At 40.6% G+C, this 27,058-nt stretch overlaps 1 protein-coding gene across 3 annotated transcripts in view; it reads right to left on the reverse strand.

Moving 5' to 3' along the window:
• The window catches only part of TNFRSF19 (TNF receptor superfamily member 19), a 91,236-nt gene that overhangs the window by 53,356 nt on the left and 10,822 nt on the right, over positions 1-27,058 (reverse strand). For all 3 annotated transcript variants that reach the window (XM_045869190.3, XM_045869189.3, XM_045869188.3), the window contains exons 2-4: positions 18,242-18,346; positions 16,717-16,827; positions 3,624-3,802 (exon numbers count right to left, since the gene is read on the reverse strand). In XM_045869190.3, coding sequence (XP_045725146.1) covers positions 3,624-3,802; positions 16,717-16,827; positions 18,242-18,310 — 359 coding nt within the window. In that variant the 5' untranslated portion in view covers positions 18,311-18,346. The remainder of the gene's footprint in view (positions 1-3,623; positions 3,803-16,716; positions 16,828-18,241; positions 18,347-27,058) is intronic.

Raw genomic sequence — 27,058 nt, forward strand, 5'->3', positions numbered from 1 at the left:
TTAAGTGTCTGCCTTCGGCTCAGGTCATGATCCCAGAGTCCTGGGATCAAGCCCTGCATCGGCTCCCTGCTCAGCGGGAAGCCTGCTTTTCCTTCTGCAGGCTGCTCCCCCTGCTTGTGCTCTCTCTCTCTCTCTGACAAATAAATAAATAAATAAAATCTTAAAAAAAGGTTAGCTATCATCAATACTAGAAGCAGCAGAAAACTGGCAGGGGCCGGGTTATTCTTTCAGGCCGGGCCCCAGGTCCCCTTAGCAGAGAAAGGATGGGAATATGGGAGGCAGAGGAGGAGGCCGGAGGCCCACTGCAAAAAAACAACAAACAAACAAACAAAAAACAGTCACGTAAATCTTTCACTGGCTCCCAGGAACATTAATTGGTGAGGAGGTCAAATATGTATTTCATGCTTACTGTGGATTAGGCATTCTGCTTGGCACTTTGCATGCATTATAGTCTCAATCATTCCACTAATCTGCGGGTTGGTATTATTAGATGATCATTTGTAGGTGAGAAGAATGGGTGTCAGAGAAACTAAGGAATTGGCCTAAAGTCATTGGACTTCTTTGGGAACAAGGGCACTAGCCATCTCCAATCACTCAAATTGAGGGCACAGAGGACAGAGTATTCCCACACAGTAGCACTACTGGGAAAGAGGCCACTACCCTCCTGCTGGGGCTGAGCCTCTGGGCAGCAGAAGACCCTTATCTGGGTGAAGCTGAGGCTTCAGAAGGCAGGAGTAACATCAGAAATGAAAATGTCCACCCTCTGACTGCCTTGGGCATCACTTTTCTGGGAGCAATATGCAATTCGTTTATTTTCTTTCTGCCTCAATTTTCCTGTCTATAAAATGGGTTTCAATTATTTACCTTCTTCACACAAATATAGTGAAGCTGGGTGAGCACTTTAAAACACTCTGGAAGCCCTGGGTAAAAGTCACTATATAATTATTGCCTGCCTTGTACATCCATGCTGGCTTAGAAAGGATGTAATTTTAAACTAATCATATAAATAAACTATGAAACATCATTCAAATGTCTACTCACTTATATATGACTTTCCCACATCTAAGCATTTACTTAAAGAATGAGCAAACATTGTAGAAGCTAGAGCTGTGGGCTCAGATGACAATGAATGAGGTTAAGCATGAGGAAGCACTTTTGGTGGGAGGTCGTGGGGAGAATGCACCCTCTCTCACACTCCAGCTGCACACCCCTGTGGGTTCCCTCTTTGTGAAAACCAGATCCCCTGGTCCTGTGCTTTTCCCTACTCTCTCTGCCCCTGAGTCTCCTGTGGACCTCCTCTTCTCCCTGCCCCACAGAGGAAGAGAGCAGATGGAGACTGACATGCTTTTAGCAGAATTGTAGAGTAAGAACAGCAGAGATGAGGCAGATGTTTGCTTCGTGTTCCTCAATTATGTTAGCATAAGGTCAAAACTCTGGGTACTGATATTCACAGGTATCAGCATCACCTGAGGTTATAGACCGTTCTTTTTTTTTAAGTAGCCGATTACTTGAGATCTAATTCACATATATTAAATCCACCCATTTAAAGCATAAAATTAAATGGCCTTTAGTGTACTCACAGAGTTGTGCAACCATCAGAACAGTTTTAGACATTTTTATCACACCAAAAAAGAAACTCTGTACCCTTAAGCAGTCACCCCTCACTCTTCCCAACACCCCCCCCACCCCCCCCCCCACCAACCACCAGCCCCAGGTAACCACTCATTTACTTTTTGTCTTTATAGATTTGTCCATTCTGGACATTGCATATAAATGGAATCATATAATACGTCTTTTGTGATTGGCTTCTTTCACTTAGCATAATGTTTCTTAGGTTCATCCATTTTGTTGCATGTATGAGTGATTCATCCCCTTTCATCACCAAATAACATTCCCTTGTTTGAATGTATTCCATTTTGTTAACCCATTTATCAGTGGATGGGTATCTGGGTTCTTCCCACTTTTTGACCATTATGCATAATGCTGCTATGAACATTTGTGTACCCATTTTTGTGTGGACAGGTTTCTAATTGTCTTGGTTCTATACCTAAGAGCAGAATTGCTCAGTCGCATTGTAACTCTATTTTAGCTTTTTGAGGAACCGCCAGACTGTTCTCCAAAGCAGCGGTACCATTTTCCATTCCCACCAACAGTGGACGATGTTTCCAATTTCTCCCCATCCTCACCAACCCTTGTCATTGTCTTTTTGGTCACAGCCATCCCAGTTGGCTTGAAGTATGTGGTTTTAATTTGCATTTCCCTGATGGCTAATGACATTGAGCATCTTTTCATGTGCTTATTGGCTGTGTATCTTCTTTGGAGAAAGGTCTGTTCGAATCCTTTGCCCATATTTTAATTGGGTTATTGGTCTTTTCATTATTGAGTTATAAGAGTTCTTTATATATTCTAGATAAGACAGTTCCTTATCCCATATATGATTTATAAATTGTTCCTCTAATTCTATGGGTTGTCTTTTCATTTTCTTGATGATATCCCTTGAAACACAAAAGATTTTAATTTTGGTGAAGTGCAAGGGCTATTTTTTCTTTTATTGCTTGTGCTTTTGGTGTTAGACCACTACATTTCATACCTGTTCAGGTGCTGCACCATTGCATAATATTGCATAGGGTCGCAGTTGGCCCATCAGGCCATTTCTTACCCTGCCCTTCAGGCCCACAGGTTTGTCTTATCTTCTGCCCCTCAACAAGAGCCCCAGAGCCCCACTGTGCCATTTGGCCAGAACTACTCTGATCTGTGGGCATGTTCTGGCTAAGTCTAGTTAGAGCCCTGCCTCTGCAGTGACTGGGAGCCCGGATTCTCGTGTTAGACTCCTAGAGTCCCTGAACTCCAGGGTCACGTCCACATTAGGGCCTGTCTCTGCCTTCCCTGTGTCCACAGCGTTCTTCCCCCCAACACCTACTTAGCAAACTGCCTCAACTCCTCTGAGTCTTGTTCGGAGCTCCCGTACCCAGGTCACCCACCCAAACACTGCCCTTTGCCTACCCATCGCTGCGCATGCCTAATCCGCCTTATGTGCTCTAGGATCTCCTTCTTCCACAGAAATCATCCTCTGCTACCTTTCTGCAGCATTTACGTCTTTATTATTTACTATTTAGATCTTTTTAAAACCCTTATTAGGATACAATCTCCACGTGGGTAGGGTTCTTAGCCTCTACCTCAGCAATGCCTAGCTTCTGCTAAAGCAATGCCTCCTAGCTGCTTCACAAACACCCGTGGAAATGAGTGAATGGCCGTGATTTGCATTTCTCTGATCGCTAACGAGGATGAACATGGCCGTATGATCACAGGCCGCACGTGTTTCCTCTTTTGTGAGTTGCCCGTCCCCTCTTTTGTCCATTTGTCCACGTTTTCTTTTTCATCGATTTATAGGAAACTCTTTAGATTCTCGTGACACTAATCCTTTGTTAGTGCGCTTATTCATTTTATTTATAACCAGCGCCTGTCTCAGCGCACAGCCCACGGTGGGCACAGAAGAAGTCATGACCACCCGACAGAGGCGTTCAGGTTCCTGTTAGTGTGCGTTCACCTTTGGGAGGGAACAAGGGAAATGCCTGTTTAAAAATAATTCCATAATTACGAGGGAAAGAAATCGCCCGACGTACCCCGGCAAGCAGTCCCCGCAGACGGCATCGCTGGTGACGGAACAGTTGGCCTTCTGGAAGCGGTTCACCGCGGCGCACTCCAGGCACGGCTTGCATTTCTGAAAGCCCCAGTCCTCCTTGAACCGGTGCGGCCTGCATGTCATGCACTGGGCATCCTCCCCGTAGCCAAAGCCGCATTCCTGCAGGGATTAACAGGCAACAGAACGCTATTCAGACGTGGCAAGCGTGAAAAAGACGGCTGGGATAAAAGGAAGACCTGGTCTAATAATTACCGAGTGCCGGCCTTCCTGGATACAAAGGCGGCCCTTTCAGCAAGTTCAAATGTGTCTCCCACTGCTAATAATCTCTCTTACTACCAGAAGTATACTTAGTCATCCACTTTATTCAAGAAGCCACGAGCATTTGAATAATAAAGGTTCTCCAGGACCCCCACTGCTGCATTATTGCTAGCTTATGGCAGAATTATGGCACTTTCTTCTTTTCTAATTAAGCCAGTCATGGGCATGTTCAGAAACTAAAGTCAGGGAAATATCCAGACACTTACTCACTTATCGAGGCAGAAAATAAGTACTTTGATATCAACAGTGATATTTTAGAAATGAGGCTAACTGTGTAAGAAATTTCCTAAGCCGACAAACCTAGAAATCTATCCAGTAGAGAGCATCTTGACATGTTAGCTGTGTATTGTTGTGTGATAACAGGAAGATTCTGACATATTTTTTTTAAAGATTTTATTTATTTATTTATTCATTTGAGAGAGCGAGAATGAGAGAGAGAGAGAGAGGGCACATGAGAGGGGGAGGGTCAGAGGGAGAAGCAGACTCCCCTGGTGAGCAGGGAGCCTGATGCGGGACTCGATCCCGGGACTCCAGGATCATGACCTGAGCCGAAGGCAGTCACTTAACCAACTGAGCCACCCAGGTGCCCCCTGACATATTTCTTAAAAGAACACTACATTCTTGTGTGAATTAAACTGTGTGATACCGAAGGTCTCAGGCTTCTCTAGATTTGAATGTCAGAACACAGTACTGCTTTCCAAGGATGGGCAAAACAGATGGTTCTTTGATGCACCATATGAGCATTTCCACAAGGTCCAGAACCAAATAAATCATAGCCTATCATATAATGTAAATACAATGCAACCATAAGAAGAATGATGTAGATATGGGTTCATGGTAGCTTAAAAAAGTTATAATACAGAATTAGAAGTATGATCCCATCTCTTACAAAAATATTAATAATTACTACTAACATTTATTGGGTGCTTACTCAGTGCTGGGAACTTCATATACATTATCTCATTAATTCATATGTCTTCCAAATGAGGGAAGCACGATCATTATTCCCATTTCATGAATGGGGGTATGGAGCTTCCCAGAAGGTACGTACCTTAACCAAGGTGACATAGCTCATGTTAGAACCAGGATTTGAATCTACACCATTTAATTCTGGAGTCAGATTCTATACCCCGACGCTGTAGGATCCATCTGGTACTTTAACTCTCCACATGGAGAGCATGCTGAACAAGCCCACAAACATAGCTCAGTGCAGCAGAGGGAGGAAGGACTCCAACAAAATCTCTTAATTTCCTCACCTGTAAACTTTGGATGCAGAATGCAAATCCCCACTAGTTCAAAATTCCCATTGGCCTATCAAATTTATATACTTAAAGTCCTTTATCTGTATTTAAATGCACAGTCAATTAAGCAGTACTGGTCAAAATTTAAATCAAAACCAACACAAAGGATAGTATTCCCTAGAGTATTCCCTGTACTCAACAAACTACTGAATAAAAGAGATTCTAATAACACTTCAGTTCAGTTTTACTAGTTAACTCGTGCACATCTTGGAGGAGCGATACCTTCCTTCCTCTTTTCAGTTACTCAACCAACCTTTCAAATGTGTACCATGAACATGCACAACAAAGAGTGGGGAAGGAAAAAAAAAAGCAGAAGGTCACCAACCTTCTGAATCCTGAGTGCTCCAACTAGACAATGTTCTAAACCAAGGCACAGACGGCGGAAGGAAAAAAAATTTGAAGAACTAATTCACAATTAGAATTTCTTTAAAATTGTTAGCAGGGATTATCTTGGGGGGGGCGGTTTGAGTGAAATCATGAGGTGTTTTGAATTTTTATAATTCTGAAAACATTTAATTTTTGCCAAATAGCATCTATTACTCTGACAATCAGGAAAACACCAAAGATACGTATTCAAAAAGAATTTCCTGGGGATGTGGATTAGGTCTTTGCGGGGAGGTATCTGCCATTTTGGGTGCTTTGTTTATGGGCAATGTGGTTCTGCACTGGGGCAGAAGTGTGTTCTTGCTAAGTAGTTGCTGAGAGAGCCGAGTGCATCCAAAGACTCTCCTTCAGTGTGACAGGAGCGGCCCTCTCACAATCTTCCAGGATCAAAGTGTGGTGCATGTGACATTCAGAAGGGGGATGGGGACCTCGTTGTCCACAGGCTCAGTATCTCCATGTCAAAGGTTCATGCGAGAGCAAAGTTCCAAAATCATACTTTGATCCAGGCAGCTTGGATTGTAAGGATGTCATGTGCAAGTTACAACACAACAAAGAAAGGAAGGAAAAAGGAAGAGAGCAGAAGGGAAAACAAATGGAAAGAGAAATGAGAATGAGAAGAAGGTGTATTAACTGGGAATAAATGTCTGAAATTCTGTTTTTCAAGCGAGGCTGACATAGGAGAAAAAGTGTATTATCTTCCTTCAATGGAGCCAAAGACACATGACTTTGAACGCCGATTCTGCCACTTGTCCAATAAGCTATTTTGGGAACTCTCTGACCCTCAGTCTCTTCATCTCTGAGATGGCGATAGTACACATTTGCCCCACAGGGTGGTTTTGAGGAATAAACAGGAAAAAAACCATATAAAATCTGTAATCTATAAATCAAGCACAGAGTAGGCATTCACCAAATAAATGATACCTTTTTAGATTCTCTACAACCCAACAAACCAACTTTCCTGATTTAAGTATAATAAAGCCTCACGGGGGAACAAGAGGATCTTTAGACTCCAATTTTTTCTGAGTTACTTGAAACATCAATTTACATCTAAATTATTTTTATAGAATAAAAATATGTCTACAATGAAAATGGTACATAAAATATCATTTAACCATACCTACTTGAATCAACTACTGCGTTGCGTTGTAATACATGAAACTAGGAAGCCCTGGTGTCCCTACAGGCAGCTTTGCTGTTTTAATGGCCCTGCCAGGCAGTCAACTCTCATTCCTTCATTGTTTCCGACAATTCACTTCCTCTCTCCATTCCTGAGAAACTAGATGCCTATCCGAGCGGACATGGACTTGAAGGAATTGATAGACTCATCTCTTTTGAAAAATAAGGGGCATGTAAGTGTTGGGAAGATCTTTGTGCTTATTTTTTGATTCCTGACTGTATTTTAGGGTTTGTGTTGCACATACATGAGGACAAATTTGACCATGGTGTTTTTGCCACATATCATTGTGTGTCATTTACATGTCACTGTACTTCATAGACTTTTTTCATGAAACTTTTTTTTTTTTTGGTCCATTCCATATTGGACTAAATCATGTATAGAAAAAAACAACAGGGGCGTGGGGGTGGCTCAGTCAGCTAAGCATCTGCCTTAGGCTCAGGCCACGATCTCAGAGTCCTGGGACCGAGCCCCACGTCGGACTCCCCGCTTCTCCCTCTTGCTCTGCTCCTCCCCCAGCTCTCGTGCACACATGCTTGCTCGCTCTCTCTCAAATAAATAAAAATCTTAAAAAAAAAAAAGAAAGAAAAAAACAACAAAACCGGTCTCTAAAGGCATCATAATTTGCCTTCATTATCTGGATATTAACTTACTATTTCTGCTTAGAGTTTATATGTCTTAGTGACAACAATGGTAATTTCGGAGTAGATTTATATGAGAGGTTGAGATAAGGCTGTGTGTCCATTATGATCACAAAATAATACCTAAATGTATTAAACAGGTACTGTGAACCAGTCTCCTGGGAACTTTTATAGAGACTGATTATTTGGGGGAATTTAGTTTAAAATACATTTTCTCTAAAGTACTTGTCATTTTTTAAAAAGATAATATCAAAACACCAAAAGCTAATACTATTTTTAAGCTTTTAAAATGCTTGCAGTTCATAACACTCTAAGAAATTTATGAAGTGATCGTTCTCAACGTTAAATTAACTCGAAGCCTTGACTTAACCAGAAAGTCAGGGAAGATATTTCCAAGGAATTATGTGGCAGCATAGTAGGTGTGTAGCAACAACAGTGTTTAGAGCGGACTGTCATATTTCTAAAGCACCGTAAACAGAGAGATGCTGCAATTATTTGAAATCCAGGCTATAAAGTAAACAGCATATAAACATTAAATTATCCCCAATATAAACGTCTACTGTGATGTTTTTATTTCATTCAGTAAAACGAGGTGGTCCCATTAAGTTCAATAAGTAACTACCAAGAGCAAAAGAGAAAAGGCTGAACAGCTCGACGTGCGGGCAGGTCTACAGTCTCCTGGCCAGGGTAGCACTGCTGAGCATGCGCTGAAATTGAGTCTCTGTAAACTCGTGTCCAACCCCCTATGGCCAGCGAAGATTTCTGGTCCCTTTTCTTTTTATCACTTTTTATACTGAAGAACTACTACTACCCACAAGATTTTTATAAATGAGTCGAACAGTACACCTTCCTTCCTATCCCTGGTCTCTTCACTTCCTATTCCCTCCACACAGGCAAACACTGTTCCCAGGTTTTGGGAAAACCTCCCAGAAATATCCTAATATCCTGTGTGTGTGCGTACACACTGTTCTGCACATCCTTTTTCAGTTTTCCCCGCTCAGTGCTTCTTGGAGAGTGCTCCCTATCAGCATACACAGACCATGCCATTGTGTGGCTACAGCTGAATTCATTCTACTGGAGTCTGGTCACCGCTGCATCCCAAGTGCAGGATGCAGGGGGCAACCACGGACGTCTGCTGAAGTAGGTTGGCATTGATCACGTGGTCTAATCGTGCATCTAATGAAAACAGTATCGAACCTTTTGGGTCTTCCCCCTATTACTTTTGAATATAAAGGGGGTGATTTCCCTAGGCTAATGGTTTCCCACAGCAGACTAGTATACTATCGTTGGGAATAAGAGAAATGGCAGGAATAGATTTTTGGTGAGATAAAACAAAGAGTACTTAAAGAAGAGAGTCAGCTAGCCATGCAGACTCTGGTTAGGTTTACCTCATTTTTGACCAAACTTCACAGGCTCCTGTGAGCTACTTTCTCAATTAGGCCCCAGCCTTGGGCCTTTGTCCTCAAGAACCCAGTTGTCCAAGAATCCCGTGCAGTCGGTTAAATCAGAATCCCCCACCCTCCTATCTGCTCACCCTCAATCCCTGATCAAATTTCCTCCTGCCCCTCTATCCTCTGATCCACTTGGCCCGCCTTCAGCAAGAATCCTGTTAGGTCTGCTTTAGCCAGGATCCCCGCCCCCCCACCCCCACCCCAAAGTTTCCTCTTAGGAATTTTCCATCTACTGCCCCCCACCCTGCTCCTTGGCTAAAATCCCCACTTGTCCATGTTGTATTTGGAATTGAGCCCAGTTCTATACTAAGGCCTCTCTTCCCCCATGGCCATAGTCCCTGAGTGAAATCCGTTTTTACTGCTTTCACCCCTGTCCTACTCTGGTTCTCTGACACTTTCCAGGTTACACACACTACAGCTCTCCCTCTCATCATTTCGTTGGAAGGACCGTACGTGTGTGTTTGGTGAGGGAGGATACGTGGGAGGAGACTGGGGCCGGAGTGGGGGCGTTAGTCACTGGCCTGGGCGTCAGAAGTAGATATGTGTTTTATTTTTATGGAGTGTGGTCTGCCATTAATATCAATGGTAGAGATGCATTTAGGGTTTAAAGTAATCCTAGAGTCTTTGTTTTTGAAATTACGACCTGGTACCTTAAAATCTTAAAAGAAATACTTACCACTTCCCTGAATCCCTGAAGAAGCCTCTTTATTAATAAGCTTTAAGGTGTGAACATATACACATGAATAAAATAACAACCCTTTTTTAAAGCATTGCCATAGGATTCCTAGTGATTTCCCCAAATCCTGTAATAAGCAAACAATCCCCGATATCTAATGCCTCCCTCCGCCACTCTTTACCCAAAGCCTATCAGGGCACTTGGTTCTTAAAAGATTCTTTGCTTGATCAAACTTTAGCCAGGCTCCTTAACCTTCTTCCAGACCAACCTGTGCACTTCCTTATAAAACCCAGCTTTAGCAAGTGCTCTGCTGAGTCAGCTCAGCCAGAACTACCCACCCTCAATATCTGCTTGGGTTCCTCATACTCCTCTTAAAGTCTCATGGAGCCTTGCTGTCCAATCACCCTGGTTTGTCTTCAGCAAGGGACTGTTAGGTTGGCTTCAGCCAGGACCCATCTTAGCCCTGATGCTTCCCCTCAGTAATGTTCCATCCACTGACCCATGCTTCCTGGCTATAAATTCCCATGAGCCCATACTGTATTGGGATGGAGCCCAGGGGTTTCCCCCACTATAAAATCCCATTGTGGGGGTCCCCCTCCCTACCTAGTGAATAAAGTCTGCCTTGCCATCCTTATTAACAAGTGCCACTGAATATTTTTGTCTTTAACAATACATACCAGGCTGGTGAGTAACACATAGATGTTTGCTGACTAAACAAATGGATGAACAAATAGCACTGAAGGCAGTATTTCCTGAAGTTCGTGTTGTTTTATTATTGGTATCATTATTACTTTATTCCAGGGAACAAAAAAGCTAATAAAGGTCACAGCAGCGTCCCGATGGGTAAGGCCGGTTAACTCTCGGGGGCGGTGGAGGTGGGAAGGGGGCAGGAGTTGAGGGTGGGGGTCACTGTGGCGTGGGGGTAGAAGCTGTGAGCGGCCTTCCTTATCTTGGTTCCAAGGCAAGAGAGGGCTGTATCCAGCTGGGCCCTTGCCGCCCAAACTGGCCGCAGCAGTAGCTTTGACACTCTGCCCAATATTTTTAAGCCACACTTGGTGGCTTTCCAATGGCGAAATGACTCAAAGTAAACAGTCCTCAAATCCCCTTCTCTCTTTTCTCCCTCTGCAAATTCAGCACTTAGCAAAAACACAAGCAGATCCCACCTACATGTTCTAGGAGCCCTTCCCCAGACCACAGGGGAGATCCTCACAGATCATCAATTGTCCAGGAAAAACACTTGGGGGCCTTGGGTCTAAAGCACTATTTATTTGTACAGCCAATAAGTTATTAACTTTGGTTCTTTGAACTTTAAAAGCTCAAATTTGGACAGAGAAGAAGTTACTTGTGGGGAAAATTGAGCGCACGTAAATGGAAATGACAAATTAGATTTATGTAGCTGGTGTTTAGAAATCAGCTTTTTAATTTCCTTTAATAAAACAACACCAAAGACATCGTCCCCCCCCACCAACTTCCAGTTTATGAAAATCTGTAATTGAGTTTTTTAAAGAAAAATTACAAGCTAGAGCTTGCTAATATCTGCCAAACATCACTGGGCTCGATTAGGTATAATTAAACATAAATAAAGTGAGCAGCACTGTAATTAAATGGCATAAATGAATCTTTTTCATGCTTGCAAATTATATTAATTTTGTGTGTGCATGTGTGACTTTCTTCATAGGGATGAAAACAACTTTCCAAAAAGCAGACATCTTTAAAAATGGGAAGCCAGACATGCATGCACCCTTGTGGAGGAAAGTGTGTTGTTGTTTACGAGAATTAATTTCTTCACGTTAACTAAAGTCATCCCAATAATTGGTTAGAAAAGCTTACTTTGAAAACCATGCCAGAGACTTGAAGACTGTTTCAAGTGGTTCATGCAAAAACTAGTTTCCTGGTTTACTGCTGGGAGGTGATCATGTTAAAAGCACATTGTTGGCATTAATACTTGGTGAGGAGGAGGGGCCGCGGCTGGGGCAGATTCTAGACAGTAAGAATTAAAAGGCGAATGTGGTCACTTCGGGAAAACAAAAGTCATCCTCTCCCACGTATCACAATGCTGTTTATGTTCGCGAGCCAAAGGGCCGGCTGCGGAACACTCCGGCGCACGTTTGTGACTCCAAATGCCCAGCACGTTCCACTCGTGGAGCTATGCAAACAGCCTTTTGTATTGTTTTGCCTCAGAAATAGGAAAAAGACGTGATCAATTATCTTTCTCATAACCTTGCAAAACCTAAAGCCTGTCGTGGAAGAGAAAGAGACTAGCTATGGCTCAGTGGGAGAAAGTCCTCAGAACAGAGCCCAGGTGGCTCCGTGGCCTGTCCTCTATTTTCCCAAGGATACGGGAAGACTACCCATTAAGCTGAATGACCAAAGAGAACCTGACTGAGAAGAGAGGACGCTTGGGGCTTTCAGGGAAACGACTGGAAACCAAAAGCACTAAGGCCATGAGACAGCTCGAATGGCACAGCAAGGGACCCAGAGGATGCCACCCAGTGTGAGGAGCCACAGCAATGGCTCCCACGTGGCTGGGCCAAACAGGAGTGGTGGAGGAACAGAAGCAGATGGATATCTGGAAACCAGAGGCCAGGCTCAGGGTGGCTCAGCCAAGGAAGGAGAGGAAGAAGGCTGACCAGGAAGACCGCTCCTGGAATGCACAAGCATCAGGTCAACAGGATTTAGATATCTCTTTGTGTTAGAAGTTGGTCCCGCCAGAATTTCTGGAGGGAAGTTCATCCTTCTGGAGCTGCACCGTCCGATGCAATAGTCACAACTTCATGTGGCAAAACTTAAATTTAATTCATTAAAACGTAAAATCTAGTGCTTTCGTGACACGAGCCACCTTTCAAGTATTCAGTAACACATTTCAAGTGGCTAGTAACTCCCATCCTGGCCAGCACAGATACAGACCATTCCATGATCACAGAAAGTTCTACTGGACAGCACTGTACAAGAGCACTGTGCAAAAATGAGAAAAAAGTCACTACCCCCATGCGGCCCCACCACCTTCTCCCAGACTTACTAAGGGTGACAATGGACAGATCACCTAACCGTCTCTGTGTCTGTTTCCCCATCTATAAAACAGGAGAAGTTATACCCCCTACTTAAGACATAGGTTAAAAGGACTCCATTATTTAATATACAAATGTCACATAGAACCTGACTCATTATAACAAACGTTAGCTAATATCTATTGTGGTTGCATGATATACATTACAAAATAACACCTGAAGACATATTTGAGAGGTAGTGCATCTTTGTTAAGAGACATCTTTTAGACACACATAACCCAAAGTATCTAGGGTGAAAGATTAAAATAAGTAATCATTTAAAAAGTGGCCACTGAAGGGAAGGGTCTCAATCTAAACAAGCAACAATGGTTATTATGGAGCCTGGAGCTTCTGTGCAGACTTCTTACTACCTAACAATTGAAAGGAAGTGAAAAGAGCTCAGAGGAACCCCTGATCACACAGGACAGGTGTGCCAGAGTGTGCACCGTGTCCAGGAAGGCTCTTCCGGGAACCTCCCCCAAACCCTACTACGTGTTTGAAATGGCAGAGACCTAACAATGGGAAAGTAAGCCCAGACACCTTTAGAAAAAAATAGAATTGAATGCCTTCCAAAGAAAATAATCATTAGGAGTAATAAAACCACATGGAAATTTTAACTCTACCTGCTTACCCAAAGCATTTCCAGGCTTTCGTTTTAAGACACAGATAACACGTTTGTAAAGCAAAGAACCTCATGACCCAGCATTTGTTATTCTGAGTTGAGAGACACGATATTAGAAAATGGACATAAGTCTTAAGTTATGTTTACTACATCAAAACAAGTAACCTAATAATGTTAGGATAGAGGTTATTTGAAAGCTCTCACGTCTGGTGAAAATGCACTTTTTTTTTTTTTTTTACCCTTAATATAAAGAAAACTTTAGTTGTGGTTACCAATAATTTGATTCAGCTTTTCTACTTTTTAATAAGTCATTTTAAATATTTACTGTTTATTGTGCATTCAAAATTTCAAGCACCACAGGTAACCGAAATTTTAAGCCTCAATTATAAAGGTAAGGACTACTGAATTCAGTCATTTCATTACAAATTAACAGGCATCCCCCCTCCAAATTTTATGTTTAGTATAACAAGTAAAAAGCAATTCAATTATTTATAAATATCTGACTATGTTTTTTAAAAAAGCTTAGTCTTAGCCAAAAAGTAAACTTTCCCTTGATTTGTAAAACGTGGATGTCATAATTAACCAGTTGAATAGATTTGCTAATTTAAGTGATTTATCTGATTTTAATATACTCAGAACTTAGGTTTTTTTTGTTTGTTTATTAGTTTTGTTTTATTTTTTTTGTCCTCTGAAAGATATATGTTCTTGCTAAATACTTAATCAAGGCAGCCTGAAAATCATGAATGGACAGTTTAGAAATTTTTAGCCCCAAAGCTATCATTTGTTAAAAACTCAAGCTCTTTGACTTGATTAGTTAACTAGGAAACAAATATCTATGTTTATCTATATATAGATATATATAGATATTCCATTGATATGTTTGATTCCTTTGCTCTCTTTAGGGTATGAGCAAGGCTAAGTTACTAATGTTATTTACTAGGAGCGAAAACCAAGATAAAAGACTTGGCAAAATATTTAATTTATAACATATACACACACACAGAGAAATTCATTACCTTTTTTTTTTTTAAAGATTTTATTTATTTATTTATTTGAGACAGAGAGAATGAGAGAGAGAGAGCACATGAGAGGGGGGAGGGTCAGAGGCAGAAGCAGGCTCCCTGCCAAGCAGGGAGCCCGATGCGGGACTCGATCCAGGGACTCCAGGATCATGACCTGAGCCGAAGGCAGTCGCTTAACCAACTGAGCCACCCAGGCGCCCTTCATTACCTTTTATATGACAAGATTAAAGTGGCATTTCTTTTGCCCTAAACACTCTCTGAGGTTGATTGAATTGTTCACTCCTTTAGCAAAGATGTACTCTGTGGCTGTACCATGTCCACCTCAAGGTGGACACCTCAGGGTATCAGGGTATGCAGGAACATGGTATTTATATTTGTAACATTTGTGCATCTGAGTGGGTCTTACCCTAATTTTTCAGTGACATCATTACCTTTACTTTTATTCTCCCTCACTCAATTTGGCCTGATCTTCTTTTTAATGAAGAAAATGATAATAAATATTGAAACAGGGAAATATTAACATATAAAATAAGTAATAAAGGCAGAATTATTGAGATTGCTTCCCCTTGGTTGCTTCCAGTGTCATAGGGGTAAACACCTGTTTCAGAAGTTGGGGAAAATTACTACCTAGAGAAAAATAATAATTCTAGATATCCATGCAAAATTATGAAATAGAAAAACTATTATCAGATAATCTTAGCTGGTGGATTTTTAAAATAAAAAAATATTTAGGGGTGACAGGACCTTCATCCTATTTTTTAAATTAAAAGGTTAGATTTTTTAAATAAAAATGTTTAATAAAACAAGCTTAGATAAGCATACTAACTAAAAAAAGACACTAGAGCTCATAGGACCTTCATCTTCTGCTCTGATCCTCCAGAAATTATTCTGAGGTTATATTCTCTAGATTCAAAGGATGAAGGAGAAGGAGGAACTTATTGAAAATGATTTACTCATCTCTCAGAATCTGTGACATTTCACTCAGATTTTCACCGAGATTTGGGAAAAGAAGAACTTTTGAGAGAGGGGTAGCAACTTCATCATCTATTTTCCTCTTGGGCACCGTCGCATTTTTCACTACTCTGTTCACTGATCCTAGATCTACAAGTCTGCTCTAAGGAATCCTTTTACACCCAACAGCACAAAACCTACGTCTGAAAATGCACCTTTTTACAATCAACAGGGATTGAAAAACACCGGTTGAGATGCTATAGTTAACTCAACATTCAATGTAACCCAGGGTTCAAAGGTCAGCCAGTTTCAATCCAAATGTAAAGCTCAGGATGCTAAATGGCCCCACTTACTGAACACAACCAGCAGAGAAAAGCCATCAACCAGGAAGTACTTGCAGAATGCATAATGCTTTGTTTCCTGCTGTTTGTAGATCATTGATCAAAAATCTACGAATGACAAGACTTAGCTTTAAATAACGGCCATCTCTAGGGGAAAAGGACTTCTCTTTTAGAAGTCACTTTAAGTCAAAAGAAAAATCTTTTGTTCCTTTTCTAATAGGCAGTCTTTGATGCTTTATTTAGAACAAAATGATATATCCATTATCCACAACGAGAGTAACATCTTCAAAAGGTCAGAGAATAAAGCAAATGGATGTATAGCTCTGAACACGCTCACAAAAAAGAAAGGTCTGAGAATATCCAAGACTCTGAAATATGCCCTCCTGAAACACACCACTTCTTAACAAATAGCGGGTAAGATGAATATATTTAAAATGCTCCCGGGAATACCATACACCCAACATGGAGACTAATAATAGTGCTTGCATTGTCAAAAGAATGTGCAGAACCCTGGTTTGGAAAGGAACTGCCACCATGGAGCGTGCTTACTGGAGGCGCTACTTCTTGACTAGCCACGGCAATATTCATTTTAAGAGAAGGAAGCCCCAGTAAAAGGTAGCATTAACATTTTCTCTTATCACTCCTTTATTTTTAAATCTTTAGTAGAGCATTGATTCTTTTTAATTCATCCAAATACACCTTAATAATTCAATTCTTTCAATGAAATACAATAAACACGAATTACACAAAACGACATTTATTAAATTCTAATTATTAGAACCTACTCCTTTTAGCTCAGTGAGACATGAGCCAAGAATTCTGTCATGGTGTCCAAATCTTCACTAGCAATGAGCTAAAAGAATTTATCCAAAAAGAATGTGTTTTAAAAACACAAATCTTTAGGGCACCTGGGTGGCTCAGTCAGTTAAGTATCTGCCTTCGGCTCAGGTCAGGATCCTGGGGTCCTGGGATTGAGTCCCGCATAGGGTTCCCTGCTCAGTGGGGAGCCTGCTTCTCCCTCTCCCTCTGCCCCTCTCCCCCACTTGTGTGTGCATGCTCTCTCTCTCAAATAAATAAATAAACTCTTGAAACAAGCAAACAAACAAACCAGAGATCTACAACTTCACTAGGCATCAGATATCTACCTTAGACAACTCCATTCCTGGCCCACATTGCTTGCAGAGAACACAATTTCCAGACCGATCCCTGAATTCTTGCTGTCGACAGTCTCCTGTTTCACAAATCACTTTACATGCCTGAAAAAAAAGTTTTGCAAAAACCTTATTTTTAAAGTAAGTTAATTACTTTTTTTTTTTTTTTTGCAAGAAAGGAACAACATCATCGGTATTCACTCGATCACTGAATGTCAATGTTAATTCAGAGTGAGGCCAATTTAATGTTCATTTTAGGAAGAAAAATTACTTTCTGAATAAGTCAGTGGAGCAAATAAATCAATAAGCCTGATTCTCCTCTGCATTCCCTGAATGAGGTCTCCTTTTTTTTTAAATTCATGGCTATCTTGCTTTGAAACTTTTCTGAGAGCCCAAGGTAGAAAATGACTTAGGATCTGATCTCTTTTCTAGTAAGAAGCAGTGGGTGAGCAAGCTATTGCTCTGTAGAATGGTTATTACAGCAGAGGCACAGGAAACTGTTTTTGATGGTTGTAATGATGAGTACTCAATGTATTATTCAATACAAACTACCTCCACCTTGAAGCAGGAGTGTCTGTAATCAAGTCCTGCAAACAAACTAAATAAAATCAAAGTCTGAACATCTCCAGCAGGCGTGCGGGAGAATTCAGGGTGGGATTCAGGACTAGAAAAAGATCTGGGGCTAAAGGCCTAATAATCTCTTCCTGCCCCTCTTAGCTCCCCTTGACTACCCATCTTAAGAGAGGTAGGTAGGAGATTCCATTCAGCCACAAAGAGACTGTAATCTCTCTGAGAAAGAAATTCCACTACCTCCCTCCTAGACCATTCATTTGAACGTGTCACAGCCTCAGTTGAAAGAAAGGACATTTTCTCTCCTCTACCTGAATCTCAGACTCCAATGTGACCCCATCTCCTCTTATTCTGTCTTTCAGGAAGACTTCAGATACTGTCTCTAGCATAAATAATTCATTTTACATTTGCGGATGACGATCCTATCTCCAGATTAAATAAATTTCAATTCTTTTGAACACCTTCATAGATCTTATTGTGTCAAGCTTTCAAACATTAAAATTCTCCATCTGTCTTTAATGCTTTTTGGAACCAAAAAGGATATAAATAACCATATAAGAAGAATAGCTCTTTTAAAAATCGATTCTAATTTCTTCACAAACCATGTAAGTCACAAACCAAGTAAGCTCCAAAGAGAATCTGGTCTCGTTAGGGCCTAGGGTGTATTATAGAGACATATGCCTATATGCCCAAGGGAGCACGATTGTCATGGGGCTCTGAGTAACACTGTGATTTTATTACTTCATCAAATGTAAATAAAATAATTTCAACAATTGCTACAAATGTCAAGACTCAGCAGCAATCTTTGCCTTTTAATGAAATGCAACATTGATAAAATACAATTTGAGAGAAAAATTTAAAAGATGGGATTAGAAATAGAAGATAGTTTCAGCGCGTACTTAGATGACTCCTTCCACCACATTCTTATGAAAGTGCAGACTTGACTTACCAAATAGGCCAGTAAAACTACAATGGTGTGAAATGCTTTCTCTTGTTCCAGGAGCACTTTTAAAGCCATGGCTCTTATTACGTGTATTTATTGTTGAAGAGTTTTCTAAAAGACAAGAAGATCTAGTTAACCAGGATGACATCGGTCACTGTGTTCTGTATTTACTCTAGAATGTTTACCATTAATGTTTATACTAGGTCATACTATTTATGCCTTAAAGGAAATCGCTTTGTAAAAGATAATTTGACAAATAATAGGTAAGCCTTTCACAGTTTAGGTGAGGAGACTGGAAGCTCTGTCTCCCTACACATTATATGCAAAACTCCTACTGGCTCTGAATTCCTAGGCTATACCTAACTTTATTTTCTTCTTCTTCTTTTTTTAAAGATCTTACTTTTTAAAGTAATCTCTACACCCAACGTGGGGTTCAAACTCACAACCCGGAGATCGAGAGTGGCATGCTCTCCGGACTGAACCAGCCAGGTTCCCCTACACATGCCTTTATTTTCTACCCAGGTCTCTAGAGTGTCCGACCGCTCCACCCGGTAGAGAGTTATAGTCGAACAGTGACTATATAAACCTTCCATGTAGATGGATTTAGTGCCAAGAGGCCAATAACGGTAATAAAATAGCAATGAACATGTGCTACATACTGTGTGCCAGGCACTGGCTCCAGCGAATTGACTCATTTACCTTCACAAGTACTCTAGAAGGGAGACACTATCATTATCTCCATTGTAGAGATGGGGAAACAGGCTCAGAGAGGGCTGAGTCCCTTGCTCAAGTTCACACTAGTAAGAGACAGAGCAGGATGCACACCCAGGTGGGTTGGCTCCAGTGACCCCGAGGCATGTATACCCTGCAACACAATCTGCTCTGTTTAATAAAGACCTTACACTCGGATCTTGGGCCTACAGCCCCACTGAGAAGCAGATATGGCTAATGTTTGGCATTTGTGAGTTCTTCCTCCAACCAGTACAGTGAAAATAATCTATGAGCAGAAAAATGAGCATTTATTTGAAAACATTTAAAAATCATTTACAAATGATGAAATTGGAGGCATTCACCTTTCCATAAAAGGTAAGCCAAACCTCCTTATCTTTCCAAGAATGACCTAAAATGTAGAAACAAACACGGTTGCCTTTTTTTTTTTTCAGATCCACACAATGTCCTGAGAAGAGATTAATTTTAAAAAGAGAAAAAAAGAGAAAGAAAAAAAAGGTGTGTGTGTGGGGGGGGGAGACTCAGCTGGTGGCTCCATCTATTAGGTAGAGAAACAAGGGATCAGTTTCTCTTCAAAGTTGAATCTTCCAAAACTAACAGAGACCCAGAGCAGACAATGTGACTGCTTAGAAAGAAACCAGAGCAGAGAACCAGAACTGTGGGCCAAAGACCTTAAGAAAAACAATAGCAATTAACAACAAAGGAAGCAGGGCAGGCGGGGGTGAGCCTGAACACAGCCTGGAGACAGACAACCCAGAAGGCTATTCCAGGTGCCGGAGTAGCTCCAATCAGCAGCGCAAGGAAAAATCATTTTTATGTTTGTTGAATGAATGACCCATTTTGACTGAATTCAAAGGGATTTTTGTTGTTGTTGTTGTTGTTTGTTTTACTTTTCCGGCTTCTTGGTCATAGCTTCTTTTTCCTCCTTGCCCATCTCAAAATAACCCAGCCATTACCCAACCACGCAGCTTCCTGCTTGTGCAGACACAGGATTGGGATGAGTAGATAAAATCACATTTCCCGAAAGGTATGCTTGGGGTTATCTCTTTATCGACATGGTCTTAATTTTTAAAAATGTGCTGATTTTTAAAAGAAAAACATAAAATCTGTTGGATTAAGCTAATAGGGAAAAGAGGGTATAAATACCAAAGCATTTACACAAAATATGAGAAAAAGAGATTGATAGAGCAGGGCATACCACTATCAAGTAACTAGTTCGGACGGACCACTACACTGGGATTCTGTACTAATTACTGCAGAAGGCACACAAATGCTGTAGCATCTTCTTGTAGAGGCAATCACTACCATGCACATCAAGTTAGAAGTTGTGGCAATATGATTTTGACTTCAGAAGATACACCTGTTTTATGTACAAAAATAAATAATTCAGAGTACTATCAGTGGTTAGGTTCATATTGGGGCATCCTGGATAACTTTTTTCTCCTCTTTTTCCTAAAAGTTCTTTCTAATGTAAGTATTTCATTTATAATGGAAAAAAAAATACATGTGTAATGTTCTTGAAGCAAAAAGGTAAATTACATAGTCCTCCTTGAAAAGTCTATAAATTATGGGGCACCTGGGTGGCTCAGATGGTTAAGCGTCTGCCTTTGGCTCAGGTCATGATCTCCAGGTCCTGGGATGGAACCCCATGGCGGGTTCCCAGCCCAGCAGGGAGTCTGCTTCTCCCTCTCCCTCTGCCTCTCCCCCTGGTTGTGCTCTCTCTTTCTCTCAAACGAATAAATAAAAATAAAGTCTATAAATTAAAAGAGGTGATGAGATAAAAACCACATAAACACTATTAAAGAAAAAAGAAAAATAAAGTACTATGATTTTTTGCATCAGAAGGAGATCTTTTTTTAGATGACAGGGCAGAAAAAAACTAAATGGAACTATATCCTATGTGCTGACTTGTCTTATTCTCTCAACACACATGATAAATTGAATAGTTTGAGCGGGTTTCTCTTTGCAAATTATCCTTTAAATTCCTTAGCCTGGAACCTGTGCCCTTTATAACCTCACCTGCTAGCACCCCACCCCCACCCCAGTGTCATCCCTAGTTACTGCTCTCATGCCCATCCAGCTCTGCCATAGCCTGATGCCGATAATTCTCCTAAACACCCATGGTCTTGCCCTCTTGCACAGACTGTAACCTTGGTCTCGAGAGCATTTCTTGCTAAATCCCTCCAAGAACCTGCTCAACTTTCACTCTGCTGGGATGCTGTCCACGACCAAGCACACTAAAGAGGTTTGCTCCCTATGGCCCGATAGGCCTTTCTACATTCACGCGCAGCATCAATCATATGGCATAGCAATTATGCTTATTGGTATACGAGTTTTACTCACCAGACTGTATGTTCCTTTAAAATAGGGACCTCACCTTATTACTCTTTGTATTCCCAGTGTCTAGCATAGTACCTGGCTCATATAGGCACATAAATGTTTGCTGAATTAATTTAGTGAATAAAGAAGCACAAAACAATGAAGAATATATTGTGGAAAGCAAGTGAGATTTGGTTGCACATAACTGACTTAGTTCTTCTGTAGTGAATAAGAATAAACATTCTATCTCAGATATATCTTATTACCATGTCATTATATCTACAAGTCATTATATCTACATGGCATTAAGTGCTTTGGACTAGAAGACAGGATTGAATGATATGGAGATGTATTTTTAAAAATCCTAATTCACTTTTTCAAAATGTGAGTTTTGGGGCACCTGGGTGGCTCAGACGGTTGAGCGTCTGCCTTCGGCTCAGGTCATGATCCCAGGGTCCTGGGATCGAGCCCCACATCGGGCTCCCTGCTCAGCGGGAAGCCTGCTTCTCCCTCTCTTGCTCCCCCCTGCTTGTGTTCCTCTCTGGATGTCTCTTTCTCTGTCAAAAATAAATAAAATCTTTAAAAAAAATAACTAAAAATGTGAGATTTTTACAGAAGATTTCTTATCCTGGGAGCTAGAGATCAAAAATGCACCACTGGAATATGTCACTTCTCTTTTCTGTGACTTCTCTCTTCGTCTAGCTTTTTTATACCAAGAGGCTGGGAAATAATTTAGCCTGGGTAGATTGTCCTGACAGCAGATGGGATGATCTAAAGTCCAAGTTCAAATACTTTTCTGCATGTAAACCCAATATGGGTAAAAAGAGCCTGGCTCTTCGGGGAAACTGTCAGGGGAAAATCTCAACTAGAACACCTAGGTTTTCAGCCCCATTTCTTAGCAATGTCACTTTGAAACTACACATCTGTCAAGACAATGATAGAACCTATCTCACAGGGCTGTTGTGAGGATTACCTGAGATAATGCACATCAAGTGCTTAGCCCGGTGCCTAGAACACTTAACGGATGACAGGGGCCAATGTGGTTACTGTGGCAGTTGCTATTGAGAATGCCACCTACTGGCGTGTGACCTTGGCCAAGTTACCTAACCGGAGCCTCAATTTCCTCATCTCTACATTAAGCATTGTGATAATACCTGCCTCTGGAAATTGCTGTGAGGAATAAGTGAATTTAACAGCACTTATAAAGCACTGCTAAGAGGGTGAATTGACCCAAACTGTTTCTGGTACATAATCAGGGCTACATAAGTGTTGGCAATGATTATTATTGTAGTTAATGACATTGGCATTGAAAATCAAAATAATTCAATGTATGTGACGGTCCTTGAAGACTGTAACTTGTTAGACCAACAGGAGACATTACTCACACAGTCACAATCCAGTGGCCGGTAACGTTTTAGACCTCTGGACCTACAGCTGTGCAGAAAACATTCAAAGATGAAGAATCAATTCAAAGCCTGAACTAAGCATTTATATGTTGAGCACTGTGTGAAGGCTTTATAAAAAGTATAATTTTTTTCCTTACTACCACACTCTAAAGTAGATATTCATTTCCATCCAATGCGAGAGAAAACTGGGGGTCAAAGGACACGTAATGGAAACGGTGAAAACCAAATCAAATCCATGCCTAGTAACTCCAAAATGGGGCGCTCAGGCATTCTGCAAGGTTGACTTAGGGTTGTATGATCCTAGGCTGCAGCATCCAATGGCCCATGTCACAGGAGGATGACGGGAACAAAAACGACCAACAAAAACAAAACTACATAACAAAATAATACGTTTAGTGATTTATCCATTTATTCAACACACTTTGATTAAGCAGTGATTAGGTGCTTGAAAGGAGGCAGTATCAAGTGGGGCAGGGCACTACAAAGATGTACTTGGAGGGAGCTCACAGCTTAGCAGGGGTGGCGGCATCTCCTCAATACCTTTGAATATAGCCTGGCAAAGAGGTATTTAGAAACAAACAATTTAGCTGGTGGAGTGTTTTAAGTGTGACCTTGCATTTCCTGGAAGAAAAGGAAATAACCTTGTGAAACGCTTTGGCATTCCTAAAAAGAAGGCAAATTTAATGAAATAACAAGCATGTAAGCAATAATATTTAAAATAAAAATAAGGCAATAAAAAGGTATTTATTGAAATTGCTTTTAACTTCTGAGCATTCAGGGTCTGGCCCAGATAGAAAAATGCTTTTATATGCTTCAGCATTCTGTTTATTTGGAGATGACTTATCAACCATGAGATATATGAATTATTGGGATTATGGGTTTTCACAGTTTGCCCAAAAAATCCAGACTAGATATCATCTACTAACAATCTAGCAACCATTTTTGCAACATGCGTGCAGAGAAACTGGCTCTAGCTAAGCAGTAAGGAAAAGACTACTGATGTCTGATTCACTGTCTTCAGGGAGTTTGGAACTTCTGCCTCACTGACTGCCATTCCACAGTATCAGACAGAGAGGCAGTCTCGGGAACAACGGGCAAGCAACAAAGAAGACACGGGAGCCGGAAGCATCTAGCTGGCAAACATTCTGTTCAGCTGCACAGAAAGTGGCTGCTTATCAAATCAAGCTGCTCAGCTGGCTCATTTGAATGAATGGTAACTAATATGACGTGTCCCGATTGGCCAGTCTCTAAAGGGGATAAATCCAACAGGTGCTGAAAGGCACACCCCTTCTACTTCCTTGTCCAAATCATGAAACCCTGTGCTGGTGTGTCAATAGGCAAAGAGGCAGGGTCTCAGGCAGCCCTTCGTAGGAGCCCGCTAGGGAGGAGCAGCTCTAGGCTCCATTTCTTTTTGGCTGGGCAGACCCCTGGATCCCAAACCACAGTGGTTGTTTCAACCTACAGTGGGCCCAACTGCTGCCCCCTCTTTTGCCTTGGGAACCTTCCTATATGTACTGTGACTATATCTACCATACCTGCCCCACAATCTGTCAGCGTTCTTCTGGGATCTTCCTGAATCTCGCATGGCACTTCTCCTTTGTGTTTCCACTGCACCCTGGGCTCATCTCTACCTCATAGCATAATTACCTAGTTATTTCACTCTCTTTGCAGGCCACGTGTAGCATCTGGCCAGAGGCATTATTTTCTTCAGTCACTGCAGCACTTAATTTTTTAAAATAAGTTTTCAATAGAAAAATAAAGAATTTTCCTGAAAAATTAGAAAATCTGGTCCCACATCAAGGCAACATGAGCTAGAGCTGATCATCAGTTGTCCCTTACACAGAAGAACAGGTACTTTCCAGTGCCCCAGTCTTCACCATTCCCTATTGTCACACTGAGCTCCTTCCCTTCACTCCAGCACCAACCAAACCAATTATGGTTTGAGGATTTAATGACAAGAACTGTGATTTTGCTCTAGAACTGTAGCTCACCCACAATATGTGCCCATTACACGTTGAATGAATGAAGAAATTCACTAACTAGGAATGACATTTTAGCTCTTAGGATTCTTATAAGGGCTAAAGCAATATATGTGGAAAATATGTGCAACTATAACTTGAGATTGAGATATAAATTAGAACACAATTCAGTTCAGGACCCCACTTCTTGAATACAGTGCTATAATATTAACAAAGATCATTAAAGAAGAATCTGGTATTTATTTTTCTAATTTTAACAATTCAGTAACCTTTTTTTTTTTTTTAAAGGACTTGAACTCACAACCCTGAGACCAAGACCTGAGCTGCAATCAAGAGTTGGATGCTTAACCGACTGAGTCACCCAGGCACCCCCTAATTCAGTAACCTTTCTGAGAATGATCTTTATTTTTTATCTTACAAATGACCAAAATAGATGAATTTCAGAATAATTCAAATAATCTGGGTATTTTTTCTAGAACAAATGAATTTCTTTATTTTTTCATACTTTTAAGGTTATTTGATTTATTATCTAACATACAATGCATGCAATAGGTAAGTTTTCATCTCATAAAACTGTATCACCATTATGTAATAAAGCTACACTCAACTCATACATTTTTCCAGTATGCAATAAACTGAAATATTTTTTAAAAAATCAACATTAAAGTAAACTGGCAGGCTTACAATTTATAAAATCAGCATTGAAATAAAGCCAATGCTATACATACAGTCTTTTACATTTTAATGGTGGAACATAATCATAAATGGCTTAGAAATAATGTCAGTCCCATATGCTGAGAGAATAAAAAATCAGTTAGAAATTTAGGGTACTGCTATTTCCAAACAGGACAATAACCCCTGGCTTCTAGTCTTCCTGTATCTTAGCCTTCAATTTCATTATGTTCTGAAAATCATTCTTCCTACATCACAGAGTTGGCAGCCTCTTTTGTAGCCTAGGAAGCTCTCAAAGGCATGCAGTAATAAGCACATACATATTGTTGTTGGCTGGGGAATGAGAAAGATTTCCCTTTTTCAAATCATGAAATATTTTCTACTAAAAAACTCAACAAGCTTTACAATGTTCTGTTGCCAAACACAATATCTTCAATTCCCCCAAAGTTCAAAAACATTAGGGGCCACTCACTGTCAACCTTTTATAATTTTTTTTTTTCTTTCCCCTAAACAGAACTTAACCTAGGATAGGGTTTTTGGAGGCTAATTCTTTTTGTTTCTCTGAGTGGTAGACTCTATCATTCTTGCTTTCGGAAAATCAGTCAGTATTCTCAAAATGTAGCATATTGTAACCCAGGCAATTCATAAATGCCCCCCCATTCATAAATGTTTCTCTATCTCAAAATACAAGTAGAACAACTGTAGCATCAAGGACTGTGGGGACCTCCCATGCCGACACAGTGTATCTCACACAGTGCATCACCATTTCTAAAACACAGCTGTTTCAATTTTTATTTTAGAAGTCTGGATCAATTCCAAAACCTCTCTTTGAAACATCTGAAGTGCTCTTTTCCAGTGTAAGTGGTGTCCATTCTTTTAGATCTCCTCATATTAGACCTATCCAAGCCCACTGAAGAGTAGCTACATAATATTTAATCTTTAGATTTACAAGTTCCTTCATTTAATCTAATTGCTGAGGGGTCCTTGTTCTCTTTTTAAACTCCAGGTTTTAAAACTTCAGTGTAAAAGGTACATATTCTGTGATGTGTGGACTAAAAGATAGCCCAATACTGTTTAAACATCTTACTTTTAAATGTAAACATTTTAGCCGGATAAAATAGAATGAATGAACTCACTGCTTAACCCGTAAATCATGAAAAGAAATTGTGTTCATACTGCTTTATTGTTCTTTTTTCTTCAGCTAGAAAGTTACTTTAAAAAGGCTATGAACGTTTAGTAATCAGCTGCCATGAGACAAATGTACTTCACTGTTGAACTGTTCCTGGCTCTCATCACATAAGTAGCCATCTATTTATTTGGAGTGTACATTTATTCAAGGTGGGTATTCTCATTCAACCTGTAGTCAACACAGATAGGGCATGTTAGCCTTTTCCCGAATTTTAAATGCTTGACTTTAAATACTGACTCATCAGATTTAAAAGGACTAGCTTTTTCTCCATATATTCAAGATGCCTGCAGTTCTTTCGTGTGTGTTCTGTTAATTTCTGAATGATGGAACTAGTCACAGGGGGTTGGGTTAAGCTTCAGTTCAAAGATCTAAATAGGTGAAAAAGGAGAATCTAATTCTCTTCATGAGTGTTAGCAGACTTCCTCACTTATGTTTCAAAAGTCCCCAACATGCCCTAGAGTCATGTACTAGAGCTGTAACTGGTAAATTAAACTAACATATTAAACTAACATATTAAGGACAGCATGTG

The sequence above is a fragment of the Mirounga angustirostris genome, unplaced genomic scaffold (genome assembly GCF_029215605.1).
Source record: "Mirounga angustirostris isolate CCGP_5_RB_7025 unplaced genomic scaffold, mMirAng1.0.hap1 SCAF_3, whole genome shotgun sequence".
Taxonomy (NCBI): Eukaryota; Metazoa; Chordata; class Mammalia; order Carnivora; family Phocidae; genus Mirounga; species Mirounga angustirostris.